At 48.8% G+C, this 15,846-nt stretch overlaps 7 protein-coding genes across 7 annotated transcripts; 3 read left to right on the top strand and 4 right to left on the bottom strand.

Moving 5' to 3' along the window:
* Positions 1–180: 180 nt before the first annotated feature.
* On the bottom strand, positions 181–2,080 carry gmdB (general amidase GmdB; the record flags this gene model as incomplete). Its single annotated transcript, XM_041690827.1, has 5 exons — positions 181–293; positions 360–447; positions 511–1,386; positions 1,440–1,715; positions 1,775–2,080. 5 exons carry the CDS (start codon positions 2,078–2,080, stop codon positions 181–183), a joined length of 1,659 nt encoding a protein of 552 aa, XP_041544373.1.
* A 381-nt stretch (positions 2,081–2,461) lies between these two features.
* On the bottom strand, positions 2,462–3,120 carry AKAW2_50951S (DUF3237 domain-containing protein; the record flags this gene model as incomplete). Its single annotated transcript, XM_041690826.1, has 2 exons — positions 2,462–2,806; positions 2,860–3,120. 2 exons carry the CDS (start codon positions 3,118–3,120, stop codon positions 2,462–2,464), a joined length of 606 nt encoding a protein of 201 aa, XP_041544372.1.
* A 545-nt stretch (positions 3,121–3,665) lies between these two features.
* AKAW2_50950A (NAD(P)/FAD-dependent oxidoreductase) lies at positions 3,666–5,219 on the top strand (the record flags this gene model as incomplete). Its single annotated transcript, XM_041690825.1, has 1 exon — positions 3,666–5,219. One exon carries the CDS (start codon positions 3,666–3,668, stop codon positions 5,217–5,219), a length of 1,554 nt encoding a protein of 517 aa, XP_041544371.1.
* Positions 5,220–5,340: 121 nt separating this feature from the next.
* Positions 5,341–7,045, bottom strand: AKAW2_50949S (uncharacterized protein; the record flags this gene model as incomplete). Its single annotated transcript, XM_041690824.1, has 2 exons — positions 5,341–6,802; positions 6,855–7,045. 2 exons carry the CDS (start codon positions 7,043–7,045, stop codon positions 5,341–5,343), a joined length of 1,653 nt encoding a protein of 550 aa, XP_041544370.1.
* A 357-nt stretch (positions 7,046–7,402) lies between these two features.
* Positions 7,403–9,116, top strand: AKAW2_50948A (Zn(II)2Cys6 transcription factor; the record flags this gene model as incomplete). The annotated part of the gene is made up of 5 exons (XM_041690822.1): positions 7,403–7,437; positions 7,500–7,789; positions 7,846–7,914; positions 7,967–8,238; positions 8,307–9,116. 5 exons carry the CDS (start codon positions 7,403–7,405, stop codon positions 9,114–9,116), a joined length of 1,476 nt encoding a protein of 491 aa, XP_041544369.1.
* Positions 9,117–10,722: 1,606 nt separating this feature from the next.
* AKAW2_50947A (putative MFS transporter) lies at positions 10,723–12,741 on the top strand (the record flags this gene model as incomplete). Its single annotated transcript, XM_041690821.1, has 8 exons — positions 10,723–10,804; positions 10,856–10,932; positions 10,980–11,050; positions 11,103–11,394; positions 11,441–11,512; positions 11,583–12,278; positions 12,337–12,441; positions 12,514–12,741. 8 exons carry the CDS (start codon positions 10,723–10,725, stop codon positions 12,739–12,741), a joined length of 1,623 nt encoding a protein of 540 aa, XP_041544368.1.
* A 1,131-nt stretch (positions 12,742–13,872) lies between these two features.
* Positions 13,873–15,236, bottom strand: AKAW2_50946S (uncharacterized protein; the record flags this gene model as incomplete). Its single annotated transcript, XM_041690820.1, has 6 exons — positions 13,873–14,221; positions 14,283–14,313; positions 14,360–14,427; positions 14,473–14,590; positions 14,637–15,021; positions 15,066–15,236. 6 exons carry the CDS (start codon positions 15,234–15,236, stop codon positions 13,873–13,875), a joined length of 1,122 nt encoding a protein of 373 aa, XP_041544367.1.
* Positions 15,237–15,846: the final 610 nt, after the last annotated feature.

Below are 15,846 nucleotides of genomic sequence, written 5' to 3'. Positions count from 1 at the left end.
TTGATCCTAGGTAGTAGTAAGGTGTTGGGTCATGCCTCTGTCGGCTGGCCGAATAGATGCGATAGATCTTGGGTCTAGCGGTTAGCGCATGGGGATAACATAACCTGAATCAGTTCTTGGTGTATGAATGGAAAGTCGACAAAAGAATCTAATAAACTGTAGGACAATGTGCTAGCCCCATCACCGAATATCCTGATCAATAACTCTCGCAGCTGAAAGACACTTCTCATCCTGAAACCGAGGTGCAATTACTTGGATCGCACATGGTGCTCCATCAACAGCGTTTGGATCATCTAGACATCAAATGTTAGCTATTACACCCTCAAAACAAGTGCATAATCTACAGATATATTACTCACAGCTAGGCTGAACCCCATCAGTAATAGCCATCGGCTCAGGATCAAGCTCCTTCGAAGCCTTGCAGTACGGAATAATGCAAGCAGGGTACTACACTATCATTAGCCATACAGTCCCCCGAACTGCCCAAGAGGTAGTATATGGGTCACTCACATCAAGCAAGTTCCAAACCACGGTATACGGTGGCCATCCAAATGTATCATGTGGAACAGCCGTATTCTGCGCCCCGGGCGCAAGAAGGACATCTAGATTGTTCTCAACCCATGTCTTTCGCCATGCCTCGGCATATGCTTTGCGCGCCTTGTGCAATGCGTCTATTTTCTCGAATGGCGGTAGTTCCATGTCTACTGGAAATGGACCCGTGAACATGGGTGAGGACATCTTTGCCACGGATGTCACGGGTGGTTCGCCGCTGGCTGCAATGTGGTCGGTGTGTGGGCCGTAGATGAAATATTGGAAGGCGAGGCGGTTCGCATATGCGAAATCAATGCTGGGGGTTTCTGAGAGATAAACTATATGGTGGCCCTTCATTATCAGAGCGGATATGGCGGTCTGCAGTGCTCTTTTGACGGGTGGATGCAGGGGAAAGTCCTTGCTTTCAGGGAGGATGCCGATGGTAAGTTGCCTGGGCTCATCAGCTGAGGCTTTTGGGTATGACCAGGGTGCCGCGCTTGCGGTACTATCGTGTCTCCAGGGCTCGGCGTTTATAATGGTCGACATAAATAGTTCGATATCATTCAGGCTATGAGCAAGTGGTCCGGCGGACGGCTTAAGACCAGGAGTTCCTTCCATGGCTATATCGGCTATTTGGCCGCCCCATGGGATGCGGTCAATGCTGGGTTTGAAGCCATACACGCCGCAGCAGAGGGAGGGGATGCGAATTGATCCTGCGATGTCTGTGCCGATTCCTAAGATTGAGCCGCGGAATGCTACTAGAGCTCCTTCGCCTCCGCTTGAGCCACCGGCAGTCAAGTTGGTGTTGTGGGGGTTCAGGGCTCGACCGAAGATGTTGTTCTCTGAGTCCCCTGTCTATAAATCTGTCAGTGTTTATAGATAGTGAAGAGGAAATGGTGGTGACTGACCATCATCGTCTGTGGGATATTTGTCTTGACGTAGAGCACAGCGCCGAGATTCAATAGCATTTCCACGATGGCTGAATTGTGTGAAGCCGGGCTGTTCTCAAGGAATTTGACATATCCGACAGTGCTCTGAATACCCTCAATACAGAAACTATCTTTGATGCTGATAGGAAGGCCGTGAAGCGGTCCGAACGGTTTCTTCTCTCGTTCTAAATACTCGTCCAGGAACTGAGCACGCTCAATAGCACGCTGGAAGAAATGCTCGGTCAAACATGAGGTCTAAATTGTCAGTAAGACTTGTACCACGTACTACATGTGTTCAGAAAGAAGGGACATACAAGTTGCTGGGCAATAGCTGCCCTCTTGCAGAACGCAGTTGTAACCTCAACGGAGTTTATTTTCCCCTTTGATAGCTCGTCTAGAAGCTCAGTCGCAGAATAATTCTCGGTAATGCTGAGCTCTCTCTCAGACAAGATACCACTGCCACGGATCACATCGGCTTCAATGAGGCGGCCATTGGCGGGGATTGTTGCGAGGAATGTATCTGTTAGACGCCACTCGGAAGGGATTTGTGCGTCTAATTGCTTGCGCTTTCGGGCCACGAGGGTGCGCCAGTCATCTGTTGTAGAAGTTGTTTGGGTCATTTTGTGATTGATGTATGTGCATTGTTGTACTCGATGCCGCCTAGAGTTATATAGTGCGGGGATGGTCATCTGTAACCCCTCATCAAGATATCTGTTACTCCACTTTGGAAGTCGTTAGCATGACTACTATTGAAACCACCCATTGTGTAGGGTGACCCAGTAGAAGTGCGTCGACCTTCCTGAACAGGCTAGTTTGACGCACTGACGTATACAGACATGCCCGGCTTTTCATATCGGGTAATATGATGAAGATGAGACTATTAACCTCGGGACATGTGCCGCTAATGATATTGACCGAACTATAGGAGCAGGCCGAATCACACTATCATCTTATAGAATCTGGATTACTCGAGATAACACCAGTTAGGTAATAATCCATTATTAAAGAGATGACTTCCTAACAACAACATCATCCGGCCTCACACCCCCAAAGTTTGTCAAATAATACGCATCAATAATTATCCTATCGTTCTCGCAACTCATCACTCCAACGCAAACCAACCCATTCAACCAGTTATATTTGCCCCCACCCGCTTCAATCCGTAGATGCGAAAAGAATTCAACATCATCCTGAGTAACGGTCGGTGGAGGCCTCATCGCTGGATCATCTGCAACCTGCTTCGCGTACTCGGTTCCTGGTCCAGGACGGTAGAGCCCATGCGCCTGCACAAAGAGGTAGTGACCATCTGTAGTTTTGATAGTGTATCGGGCGTCGAGGGTCATGGACTGGTTTTGTTAGTTGTTTCTTCAGATAATATAGCAATGATGGATAGACTCACGTGTGTTCCTTCAATGACTGTTGCCCAATCTGCTCCTCCCAATGGGAGGATCGTCCCCTCGAGTTCTGGTCCTTTGAAGGTACCTCCAGTAATATTTGCAATACTGCGAATGATGCCTGCGCCGTGGGGTGCCCCGACATTGATTTCTTCTGCGGCGATGGTGCATTCAAGTCGATACAGGAATGTTAGACTTGGACGGCGCATCGGAGGACTCTTTGGATAGTAGGAGTTTCCCGGAGAGTCGGCGGGTTTGGCAGTCATTGTGGTAATGTGATGCAATATAATACCAAGAATGTCAAGATTATTTCAGTGTGGTAATAGTATCTCTATGATGCCGACATTAATATGGTATCAACTCTTTCGCTCGCAATACTTATAACCCAGTTTTCTAATATGTTGAATACAGAATATAGCGCCGTGTTTACCCCGCAGGGCTTCCTCAGTGTGGGGTTTGGATAGCTTATTACCCTAATTGGTAGGTCGACCCTCGATAAGAGAGTGAGCAGGCTACATGATACCCGAGAATGATAACCAAAGGCAAAGATAGCCTTCGGTTCAACCTTCCGGATCAAACTTTTCTCTAACCATAACCATCAAGTCCATGCGACTATCACAAACTCCTTGCGCTATCAAGGAAGTCATCGCACTCCGCGGAGTCCGACTGAGAAGCTGAGAAGCCAATCCTGCCTTACTACTAAGATCGATACAATTCACCGTAGATAGCCCCGCTTCGTTGAAGAGGAGCACAATTATTCCATCGCAACCATACCCAGAACAAGTACAGCACTGCATCATCGCAAAACATCATGGCCTTCGTGCAAGCTCAACTCTCCAATCCAGCAATCCCAGCCAAAGACCGCCAAAAAGCCCTCGACAGAGCCTTTGCTGACCCAAGTCTCCCATCAGCGAACACGACCTCATCTTTTTGGTTGCGCTCTCCACACCCTCACCTGGCAAAAGCCCAGTCCGCGACGCTGCCATCAGAAGCGGACGTCGTGATCATTGGCTCTGGAGTAACCGGCACTTCCATCGCAAGGACACTTCTCAAATCCCGAAAGGCGGAGAAGAGCCAGATTGACAGCAATAGACCGGCTGTGGTCATCCTTGAAGCGCGCGACGTTTGCAGTGGCGCGACCGGTCGAAATGGCGGACATATTCTCGAGACGGCGGAGGAATTCGCCGATCTTGAGGATATGCACGGCACTGACGCAGCGAAGAAGATCATGAAATTTCGCTTGGCACATCTACGCGAGATGCTTGATACTGCGGAGGAGTATGGACTTACCGGGCACTGTCAAGCGCGAAGGGTACAATTTCTAAGCGTTTATTTCGACGAGGATGGGTGGGAAGATGCCCGAGAGCGGGTACGCCGGCTGAAGGCGGGTTTGCCCGACGAGACGAAGGAATGGAAGATGTATGAAAGAGAGGAGATCCCAGAAGATTTCTGTCTTCCTCGTGCGCTAGGGATCGTTGCTGGCCCGGGAGGGGCCATTTGGCCCTACAGATTTGTCACTGGTGTCTTGGGCCAATTGAAGGCAGAGTTCCCGCAAGATCTGCTGATTGAGACGAATACGCCTGTGACTGGTATCGAGGAGGACATGAGTGAGAAAAGTGATTCGCGTCTGCGATACCTGGTATCTACATCCAGGGGTGTTATTCGCACTCGTCATGTCGTTCATTCTACAAATGCTCATGTTGGCCACCTCGTACCTGGTTTGAGAGGTCGCATTTATCCTATACGTGGACAGATGTCGGCGCAACACCCGGGACAGAAATTCCGGTGTCAGGGAGAGGAGCACTCCTGGATCTTTAATTACGATCGTGGGTTCGACTACCTCACGCAGTTGCCGCAATCAGAGGCCGGACAGATGATGATGTTCGGTGGAGGTTTTGCTCAGGGAGGGGGAGGTGGAATTGCCGATATGGGCGTCGCAACAGACTCAGACATCAGTCTGTATGCTGATATTCATCTATCGGGTGCGCTAAGTGCGGTGTTTGGCCGTAACAATTGGGGCAATGTTGCCCGACAGAGCGTGGAGCAGATGTGGACCGGAAATATGGGATTTAGTGCAGATGGACTTCCCTGGGTAGGACGGCTTCCTGTTTCGGCAACCCAGCGTGGACTCCATAATGAAGGACAGGGTGCTGAATGGGTATCCGCTGCTTTTTCAGGGGAGGGAATGGTGCTGGCATGGTTGTGTGGCAAAGCATTGGCGACGACGTTGCTGATCCATGATGATAAACTGCTCGAGACTGAGTCTACGGATCTTTCGTGGTTTCCAGAGCAAATGCTGGTGACGGAAGATAGGGTCAAGAAGGCTGTTTTGATGCGCCATGTGCAAGAGCGCTCATACTTGTAACACAAAGGTGCAATTCGATTAGAAATGAGCTGGGTGATCGATTCAAAGCTTCTCCTAATGTGAAATACCGTGGACAGCCCAGTCATCTTGTTCATTATTGTTGAATAGTATCTTAGAAATATTATGCTACCTTTCCCATATTCATTCTCTTATTAACCAGCACATCCACCCCAGCAAGCCATCGTTTCCAAGTCTCTCCGTTACCCATGGCCAGGATCCGCTTCATCCGTTGATATGATCTGGTCTCTTCATCTTCTTCCTCGTTCTTGACAGACTGAACACTACCTGGTCCCCATACTTTCCACTCTCCCTTGCGTGCTGACCATGGTGCCTCTCCATTGCAGAATCTAATCCAAGCAGTAGCAAACCCTTCCGCCAGTCCTCTTTCGCTCTCATCCATCTCTGTCTCGAGGTTTTTGTAAAGATACAAGAGCTCATGGGCATGGTAGGCCGTCCCCTCCAGCGGATTCTTAAGACGAGAACGCTGATCAAAATGGTACAGGAATAGACCACCCTTATCGCGAAGCGTAGTGTTTTCTAGCGCAGTGGCGTAGTTGGGAATCTTGAAAACCGCGTCTCCGCACATGTGTTCGACGCGCCCGAGAAGCATGTCATGCGGAAGCGCGTGGTGTATGTCATATTCCCTCAGGATTTGGTCTGTCTCGTCGTCATTTTGGATATGATCTAACAATGTTCGGCGAATGGAAGCAAAATCGTCGTCGAGAAGATTAAGATGGAAAATGACCCCTTCGTGGTATGTATCTCCAATCATCAAGGCTTCCAGCCATGTTGGTGCCTTCTGTATCTCGCAGGGATCGGTCTGATAAAACCATCCATCGAGACAAGGGTTCCCAGTTCCCGAAAGAACGCCTTGGATGGCCGGGGTCGAATTCGCCATTTTCTGCTGCGGAATCTGTCGGAGTCGATCCAATACATCGGGTTGTGAAGCGTCTATCTTGAAATACCGACAAACTGCCCGGAAGAGAGCCTCATGTTGCTCGATAGTCCAAGGAGGAATGGAGACAGAAAGTCCTGACATACAGACGGCGCGCCGGAATCTCGGTGGATGAGTAGCTGCCAGCTGGTTACTGATCGATATCCCACCAGCAGACTCCCCTACTGCAGTGACATTATCGGGATCTCCGCCGAGGGTCGCGATATACCGTTGAACCCAGTCGAATGCAACTTTCTGATCGGTGAAGCCGAAGTTCCCACAGCCCTGAAACCCATCATCTTGCAACTCACGGCGTATGGCTTCGCTTGCGAGGAAGCCTCCGAGTCCGACGCGGTAATTGAAATTTACACATATTATTGGCTTCCCCATCTTAATACTCTGTGAAACGAGATTCACAGCGTTGAAGATGGGGAGGTTCGCGCCTCCATAGAGTAGGGAGCCTCCATGGACGTAAACCATGACGGGAAGACTTCGCCTGTCGGAGGCTGGGGCGAATGGAATTACGATGTTCATCACAAGCCCAGTTAGTTCGTCTGTTTTTGGAGTATCCGGAAAGTGAGCAGGTGGTGGCACTGGAACGAGGTCATCGCTGTCGTCTCCTTCGGAGTAGGGCCGAGGACAGTCATTTCTGCAGATCCGTTAGGCTGTCTACAGCGAGATTGAGATGTAGGTAAGTTTACCCCATTTTGGTTCCATCATGTTTAGAGCCTGTCCAAGAAGTCTTGAGTGTTGATCTTGTCCAGCGCTTGGGCAGGTCAGCATATGGTATTCCACAGTATTGTTGGACACCATTCGCAAATTGAAAACCCTCAAGTTGGCCAAGGGTGGGAATTTCTGTCTTGCATTTTGTGGTAGGAATTTGGAAAGACATGTTGACCAGTTGACCCGTTGGCCCTTGATGAGAAGATGAGAAGATGAGAATTAATGCCGAATAATATTACAGGGCCAGTTGATTGAGTATAGTATATGCAGTCTGTCATAGGGACCTGAGATAGCTTCTATAGGCATATTCGAACCTCGGCTTTTCTTATCTGACTCCGGACGGTAGCTCCCAGGTTAGCTATCTCCAGGCTACACTCAAATTGGCAGGTCGACCCTCAAACCTAATCAAAAACAAGTGTGGATTCCTGTCCTGTTATCTTCCCCGCATCTGTGCTAAAAGCTAATTCCCATCCGCTGCTCGCATACGAGGTTCTTCATCTCTATCCGATCACCACTCAAAATAGGAATGTCGACCCCCGGTCGCCGAACCCACCAGGGATGGTAGGGTCACTCCCGATCTTTTACTTTTCTCCACTTTCCGTGAAACTGACTCTACCGTCTAGCTGGACCTGCAAAGCCCGCCGGCGAAAGTGTGATCGTGCGCGCCCGACATGTCAGGTTTGTGCTCAACGCGGAGTGCCATGTGAGGGTTACGATGTTCGTCTCCGCTGGGGAACCGGAATTGCCTCGCGAGGGAGATTTACCGGCGCCGATGCGCCTGCCGAGTCGTCAATTTCGCCGAGGCTTCAAGGACGACAGAGAGATCTGCTTCGGGAGAGGAAGCGGCAGTTGCAGGTAGCTGATCAAGTGCGGAAATCTTCTGGATCTGACATCTCAGCAGAGGGAACTGAGGGTAGGTCGTAGTGGCTTCTCGTCTCGTCATGATGATTGTTGACTCCACTGAACTAGAGTTGCTACTCAGCCCGTTACTATCCGAGACTTGGAAGACGGATCGTTATGCAGAATTGTTTAGTGACTGTGAGCCTGATAGATGTTTACTACTGACTGTGATATTGATCAATATCGATAGTCCTCTCATCTGGCATCAATGTCCTTCACTCCACGACTATGCACGACGGTGAAATACCACTCAAAGTACGACTACCAGGACTGTGTCAACAATCGGAAGCGCTGTATCAAATATGCATCACACTACAGGTCTCTATACGTCCGGATTTGAAGTCTGAATTCTTTGAGTACTTTGACGCAGCCCTGAACAAATTCCGTAGCGAGTTAGATCGGAGCGAAGCCTATTTAGAGGATGGTACACTAACTGCTGGATTGCTGTTGTGTACTATTGGTGTACGTCTCATCTTTCTCCATCCCTGTCTCCTAAGTTATCAAACTAGTTAGCTGATATGTGTATATAGATTATGCAAGGGATACCGTGGACTATGCATCTCCGAGGGATGTATAACATCCTACAGTCACACAGTGTGACACGGTCGCATGATCAGGTCTCTCCCTTTCGGGCCCATTTGTTAGAGGTAATGGGAATCATGGATCTCCCGACATTCGCGATCGGTAGAAAACACCCATATCTAGGTTTCTGGCGGCAGTACTGTCGCAATCAATCGATGCCGGACCCATCTGAACAGTATGATGTGGAGGTCATGAGTGGTTTACCGCGATCCTTGGTTGACATTTTCTCTTGTATTTATCAGGGCGCAACAGAACAAGATTTCTGGGATTGGCCCGGTTCCAGGGGGTGCTTTTTGCAGTGCCAGCTGTGGGAAGCATATCGACTGGCTGGGATGTTGGTGATCCGACATGGTGCAATGCGACTGCCTTTTGAACTGGACGATAACCCAGCACAGCGAGGACGAAGCCAAAGACAATCAGCACTTCCAACAACGGCGGTGATCATCACGCGACTTCTCAGCTGCGTGGACGCTATATATCGAGCGTCCTCAGAAGCAGGGGGAAAGGTTACACTGATCATAAATGCCATTCCTTATCCTGTCTTCGTCGCTGGCCTTCAAACGGATGCATTGAATAAGGACCCCGACTTAAGAGAATTTATCCGGAAGATCCTGGTGGCAATCGCAGATGGACCTTTCTGGAACAAGCAATATCGACTACTTCTGGAGTTACTGGAAGAGTACTGGACCTATCCTCAAAACACTATCAATATACATCAGATTGCGCAGTCACGAGGAATAGAACTTGGCCTATTCTGATGTGGATTCGCCATTTTCATTTTGCTATTTACTGTGTTCGCTTTTAGAAACTTGCCGTAGCATGAACCACAACTTGACTGCTTCACCACCCTCCATCAACTCGACTTCTTCAACAACTTCAAACCCCAGGTTTTGGTAGAACGAGATGTTACTCTCACTTGTACACTCTAGTAAGATTGGTTCGTGCTTGATATGGTCCAACACCCATGTCATCGCTTTCTTGCCGAGGCTGCGACCCTGGAGAGAGGGATGAACAGCCACAACCTCCAAATACCATAGATCGGACAGCCGCTGCAGCTTCTTTATTCGAGCAATTGTGTCGTCATGACTCTTCATCATGATCTCTAGTCTCTGAAAAACTTAACCGTTATATTTCGTCCCTGCTGTCAGGTCGGCTTTCGGAGCATACCTGTACATCGGTACCACTTTCACGACGGGCGCAAAAGATATCGAGGAGAACCAGCTTGAATTGAAGTACCAGTTTTTCTAAGGTCCATTTTTGATGCCTTCGAGGAGGAAATAAGAGGGCCACAACTCCTGCATCCTTATCCTCATCGCCACCCTCGCTCCAGCTCTCCTTGGCGACTGAACCTTTCACATCGGGTCCAACAAGGCACGGTTCAGAAGGTCTAGGAGGGAAGCAACGGGCTATCTGGTAAATCGGTCCCGATTGCAGAACTATGCCCTCTGCAACAGCTCGCTGGACCCGACGATATTGCCAGTTGCATAATTCGATGTTATATTTCGTCCAGGCCGGAGCTCGAGGGCGTAACCATGTGATCAGAGGATCTTGAGCAAAAGATGTAGTAATTGTATTTGCAACTGCACTTATTGAATTTCGTTCTTTATGACGATATGTTTTAGTAAAGGCTCCTAGGAGGTGATTGGGTTGGACGTACCGTCGTGGACACGGAGGAGTCGCAACGTTTGATTGGCGGTCATTGCGATCGATGATTGATATCCTTCATATCAGTCGCAGGTGTTAAATTATTCTTATCGTCACTTGGAGGTTGCCAACGAAGTATACTTCAGGTTCAATGTAGGGATGATAAATGTCCTGGTGCCGAGGAGAGACGCCTGTGACTAGATTGCAGGGTCAACCTGCTTCTTTTGTTTTGGATCCAAGTTTGATCTGATGCATATTGATAACATCACAAAGGCTGTTCGCTAATTGCTCGGCCAGCTGGACGAATGATATCGTGGGGATCACGCTCATCAGCCTGTCTTGTTCCCCTAGTGCGGTATGCGGATATGCATTCATCATTCCTATTCAGGCAGGTCGACCCCATCCCGCACTGGTCTCATCCTTCAGCAGATGGCAGATCGGCTCCATTTGGCGCCAATTCTTATCTCGCCTGCGTGCATACCCCCGCATTTGGCTTGATACCAAGTAATTGACTTCCTACCACTTGATAGACATGAGCTATCTGTATGGTGTACGTGTCGGTGCTCCGAACTTGATACACAGGATAGTATATAGCGTTATGACTCCCCTGAACGTCCCTACATCTTGACTGTTTGATATCACAGCGAATGACCCAGTTTATCCCTTGACTGGTCAATATCTTTGTCTTAATTTACCGTGTTCGCTTGGTAGCAAGTCTTAATGGCACAGAATCAGCCCTGCGACCCACTATTTCCTGACCCACACGACAATCTGCCACCTGGGACATTCCGTCTGATCCAAGGTATGAAAAGGCTAGCTGAAGTCATCGCAAATTAATCTCACCATTAAGCAGACGAAGATGAAAGAGCACATGGCAACCGCCAGGTTATGCTAAATCCCGTCCCGTCCAGCGATCCCAATGAACCGTTGGTCGGTGTCCCGCGTTTGGTGACATCCGAGACCACTGACGATTGCAGAATTGGAGTACAGCGCGGAAAATATGCAACTTTACCCTCGTTCTCGCTGTGACGGCACTCATATTTACAGCGTTAGTTACTTCTTCCGTTCACAGATGGCTCTGTGCTAATGGTGGTCGATAGGCTTTCGATCCAGGCAATTTTCTGGCAATTGATGGTAGTAGATCTCGATGTGACATATGCCCAGCTGAACCGTGCCATGTCTGTGAATTTCGTTGGCCTTGCCGTCGGCTGCGTGTTCTTCATTCCTCTAGCGAAGAAGTTCGGCCGAAGACCCGTGTATCTCGTTTCGACGGCCCTCATGTTGGCAACTTCTTTCTGGACGTCGAAGTTGCATACTCTTGCGGAATTGTATGCTACTAACTTGCTCCAGGGGCTTGCTGGAGCAACGAATGAATCAATCGTGCAGATTACGGTAGTGATACCCCTTCTGCTCAATGATTCTTGACTGACTGTTACAGATCTCCGACCTCTTTTTCGTCCACCATCGCGGAGGGATGAATGGTTTGTACATGACTATGGTCATGATAGGTGTATGTGAAAATCTGTGGAGAAATGACTATTATCTGCCTGCTCTTGACACGCTTACTCATTCCTTGACAGAGCTTTCTAACACCCATGGCGGCCGGGACTCAAGCCACAAATCAAGGATGGCGAGCATCATACCAAACACTTGGTATCACTAACGCCGTTCTATTTGTCTTATTCGTGCTTTTCTACGAGGAAACCAAGTATACACCAGTCATCCCCGGCGTCGACGAATCTTGCGAGCACACAGTCGACAACATCAAAGCCGATCGCAAACGGGATATTGAGTGTTCTGCCAATCGAACCGAAACGAGTCCAATACCAGCAGATCACCACGAGCTAGACTATAGGATCCCAATGAGAACATGGAGACAGCGATTTGCCTTGATAACCTACACCCCCGAGTCCATTTGGCCATATTTCTACCGTCCCTTCTACGTCGTGGCTGCCTTTCCTGCTGTCCTTTTCTGTGCCTTGCAGTATGCCTTTGGTGTGGTCTGGCTAACTATCCTATCCTCCACCCTCAGCTTGGTATTCCCTTTGCCCCCGTATCTCTTCACCTCTGAGCAAATCGGGTTCATGAGTGTTGGTCCGTTTATCGGGAATCTCATCGGGTCTGTCTATGGTGGCTTCCTCGGCGATTGGTCTATATTGTTCTTTTCAAAGCGCAACAAAGGATACTATGAGCCGGAGATGCGCTTGTATATTCTTCATTTACCGGCTCTTGCAATGGCTGGGGGGTTGATAATGTTTGGAGCCACGATTGCACGGGTAAGCCTCTTACCGTCGCTTATGATCGTTAAAAGACAAGCTAACGGGCCCCGACCAGGGAATGCACTGGATATATCCCAGCATTGGTGGTGCTCTGTTCGGCTTCGGACTAGGCAGTATCAGCGATGCATCACTGACGTTGGTTATTGACTCCTACCGTGACGTGAGTATATCACTCTGCCACTACCTTTCTATGAGACCTGATTACACCTTCTCACGAGTTTTTCTTAAACAGATTACTGGAGATGCCTTCACAGGAGTCGCCTTCATGCGCAATGCCATCAGCATCGGCATCCCATTCGCAATAAGTCCTTGGCTAGACCGATCGGGCGCACAGAACATGTTTATTGCATGTGGATTTATTAGTTTGGCCATCACCTTGACCATAATTCCCATGGTGGTTTGGGGCAAGCGGATGAGGAGGGCCACCGCGGAGAGGTATCGGATTATGGCCGGGAAGTAGTTTATTTATTCGGGTTGCACTAGGTACATGGCATGATGGATGTAGAATGAGAACCCAATGTACCCCAGAAATGGTCAATGCTCGGTGCTAGTAGTGAAGGAAGCCAAAAGATCTAGTAGTCACGCCTACCAGTGCTTTGGAAATGCCCGATCCCGAGAAAATCCCGAAGGATTCAACTCGAGACGGTGTGTAGAATCCTTCTCGGGCTCAACTTACTTCTTTTCAAATACCAGTCCACACAGTATGCAGTGGCAATATTTTCTCCTGAAATTTGTACACTACCCAGAAATAGGAACAGATAAGGTGGAACTTAAAGCATACATCTACACATGACCAAACAGTGCCCTAGATGACTGACTTGGCAAACAAAGAAGCCCCCATTTATAATTTCCACTTACAAAACCTTGCAATAAATCCAAAAATATCATTGTGTTTTGGTAATATGACCGAGCGATATATGGGGAACATAAATTTCGACTTACATCTGCCAAAGTACCTCGCCAATCCTTCCACTACTGTACTCGATTCTTAGGATGTCCTAACCTCAGAAACAAACTACTTCCTCATCTAGCATAGCACAACGGACTCAATCTATTCCACATGGCACTATTGGACGGATGGCCGTTCCGGGCCCACTATGGAGTAGAATTAGTACCTGTCCATCAGGCGTCCAGGTTTCTATTCCAGGGAATGAGTACGCTGTGGATCGGATACTGCGCAGCATGGGTATATAATAAGAAGTTTTATTTCCTATGTTATTGCTTGTTTCGTTGGTGTTAATGTGGTGAGATTGAAGGTGGGACTTTGGTTTCGTTGTGGCGTGGCTTCGGGTCCGTGAGTTATACACAGGATGGTTGATTGGTGTTCAGGGTTTGATTGTGGTAGTTGATAGATCGAATCGCTGGGGTTTGACTTGCTTTGTCTCTTTGAATGCTTTAATATAATAATATGCTAGATTCTCTATTTGTTTTGTCGCTAATTAACTGACATTGTGATTTGATGGTGTTAGTGCATTGTGTCGAGCAGGTCAAAAACGCAACCAACGAATATATCCACATGATCGGATAAGGATAGAAGTGAGAGAAAACGCTTTTAAGATAGTAGTATACAAAAAGATGGAGCGATAAGAAACTACCACGACACCCGTGGCTCCTCGGGATCCTCTCTCGACCGACTCTCATATTCCACGGTTACATTATCCGTCCGTCGAATCGCTCCCATCGGATGACTTTCAATGCGCCCGTTGGTTTCCTCTCGGAGAATGCTCTCCTGACTTCCCGCCGTTGTGATCTCGTAGTCGGGCTTTCGTGGCTTGGACAGCTTGCTATGGTCGTAGGAGGAATCGGGCAGTTGTGAACTCCCCTTGTAGCGGTTGCCACTGTTGTTGTAGGAGCTTGTGGTGCGTTTACCGAGGATAAGTTCGAGAACGGGCTGGAGGGTCGGGATGCAGGAGGCGATTATGACGACGTTGGACTCGATGCTACATTTTTTAGGTCTGTGTTTATTATCGTATTGTAGAGATGTCGTAGAGATGGTCTTACTTTGTCCACATGACGAGTTCGGCGGTGCCGTCTGCTGATGTTAGTATTTCTTTTTGGGTGGTGGTGGGTATGCTCACAGGTGTAGTCGGTTTTGTCGGCTAACCCCTTTAACTGTGTACACTTGACGATGGCCATTGCGGAAGCACTGCTAGGTTAGTCGCTGATTCCTCATGAATATGCATATACTTACACCGAGCCCAGACCCAAGGCTGCGCACAACGCGAGCCGTTTGCGCAACGACATGTGGAGTTTCATCAGCACCGTGCTCGGATAGACGGCCAGCATCAGATCGACAAACGCGGATAGGGCTGGATTGTCAGCTGCTGCCAAACATCAATGGTAGCATGAACCAACCTCCAGTGAATATTGCGTAGTCGATCAAAATCCAGACGTCTTTGCAGGTTGCCCTGCCTTCTGTCACCAGATGTGTCTTCCACAGCGCCTCAGGCGGGTCGCACATCGTGAACAGCACAATGATGCATATCCCTGACACAACCGCAGCGAATCCAGTCAGTGTCCACAGACATATGCGCTGAGTCATACTTGGGTTGAGGATCCGATTGAGCATCGCAGTCACCGCCAGCTTCGGAATCGCGAATGAGATTATCCCGAAAAGAAAGCTCAAGCAATTGAGGAATGTGGCACGTTCCACAGTTCTTTCGCTCAATAGCCATGCATGCTTCCCATATCCGATATCCACGTTTATTGTCGTAATGGCACAGTAGACGACTCCCATCACCTGTTGAAGTTAGTGGTTGTATCCTTTGCATGGTACATACATACCAACGACGCTGTGATCAGCCAGTCGTCCGGTCCGAGGTTGTGCAAAAGACTTGTCCTGATGTACATGCGCGCTATGACAAGGACGGATGTGAGACCTGTCAGTGCCCACAGGACCGATAGGATCATCGGACCTTTATTGTCGCTGGCACTTCCATCTTCTGACGAAGCCATTGTTGCGTGTAGCACAGGAGTTCGTGACGTGACACACAATCGAACGAGGAACACGTAGCATGAATAAGAATCCAGATATTTACGGTCACCCGCAGGGCAAGCAAGGGAAACGCAGACAGTATTATTCCGACAAGCGAAGGATTTCAGCCTCCACCTTCATTTTGCGATCTGTTCGATGAGCGGGTGACATCAAATTCTCCTTGAAAGGGAATTGCGATGACTGATAGACATCCCTTACTTCCAGTGACCTCTCCTTTCGTGTATTAATCGTTTCGTTATTTCGCATTGGTAGCCAATAATTTTCTCGATTAAAGGTGAGCCAGCAAGGTCACAAAGGCCGTGTGGCCGCTAAGGCATAATACGGTGCTGATGCTGGCAGAGATTAGCTGGTCTGACTAGCCCTGGATCGCCCATTTTGGTAGCCTTGCAGTAGATCCGTGCCACCGGTGGATAGACAAGGCGAACAGTGACAAACTGGATGTCCCGCTGGTAGGATAGGATCCATATGGTCAGTTGACAGACGGGTAGTGGGGCCGCCACGCCGTTGAGAGGAAGCTTAACATAACCATTATACCCCGAGCCACTGTGATGGGTCTGAGTCAATATACAA

This window comes from Aspergillus luchuensis, chromosome 5, assembly GCF_016861625.1.
Source record: "Aspergillus luchuensis IFO 4308 DNA, chromosome 5, nearly complete sequence".
NCBI classification, from domain to species: domain Eukaryota; kingdom Fungi; phylum Ascomycota; class Eurotiomycetes; order Eurotiales; family Aspergillaceae; genus Aspergillus; species Aspergillus luchuensis.
Note: the sequence above shows the minus strand (reverse complement) of the source record. Positions and strands in the feature narration are given on the sequence as shown.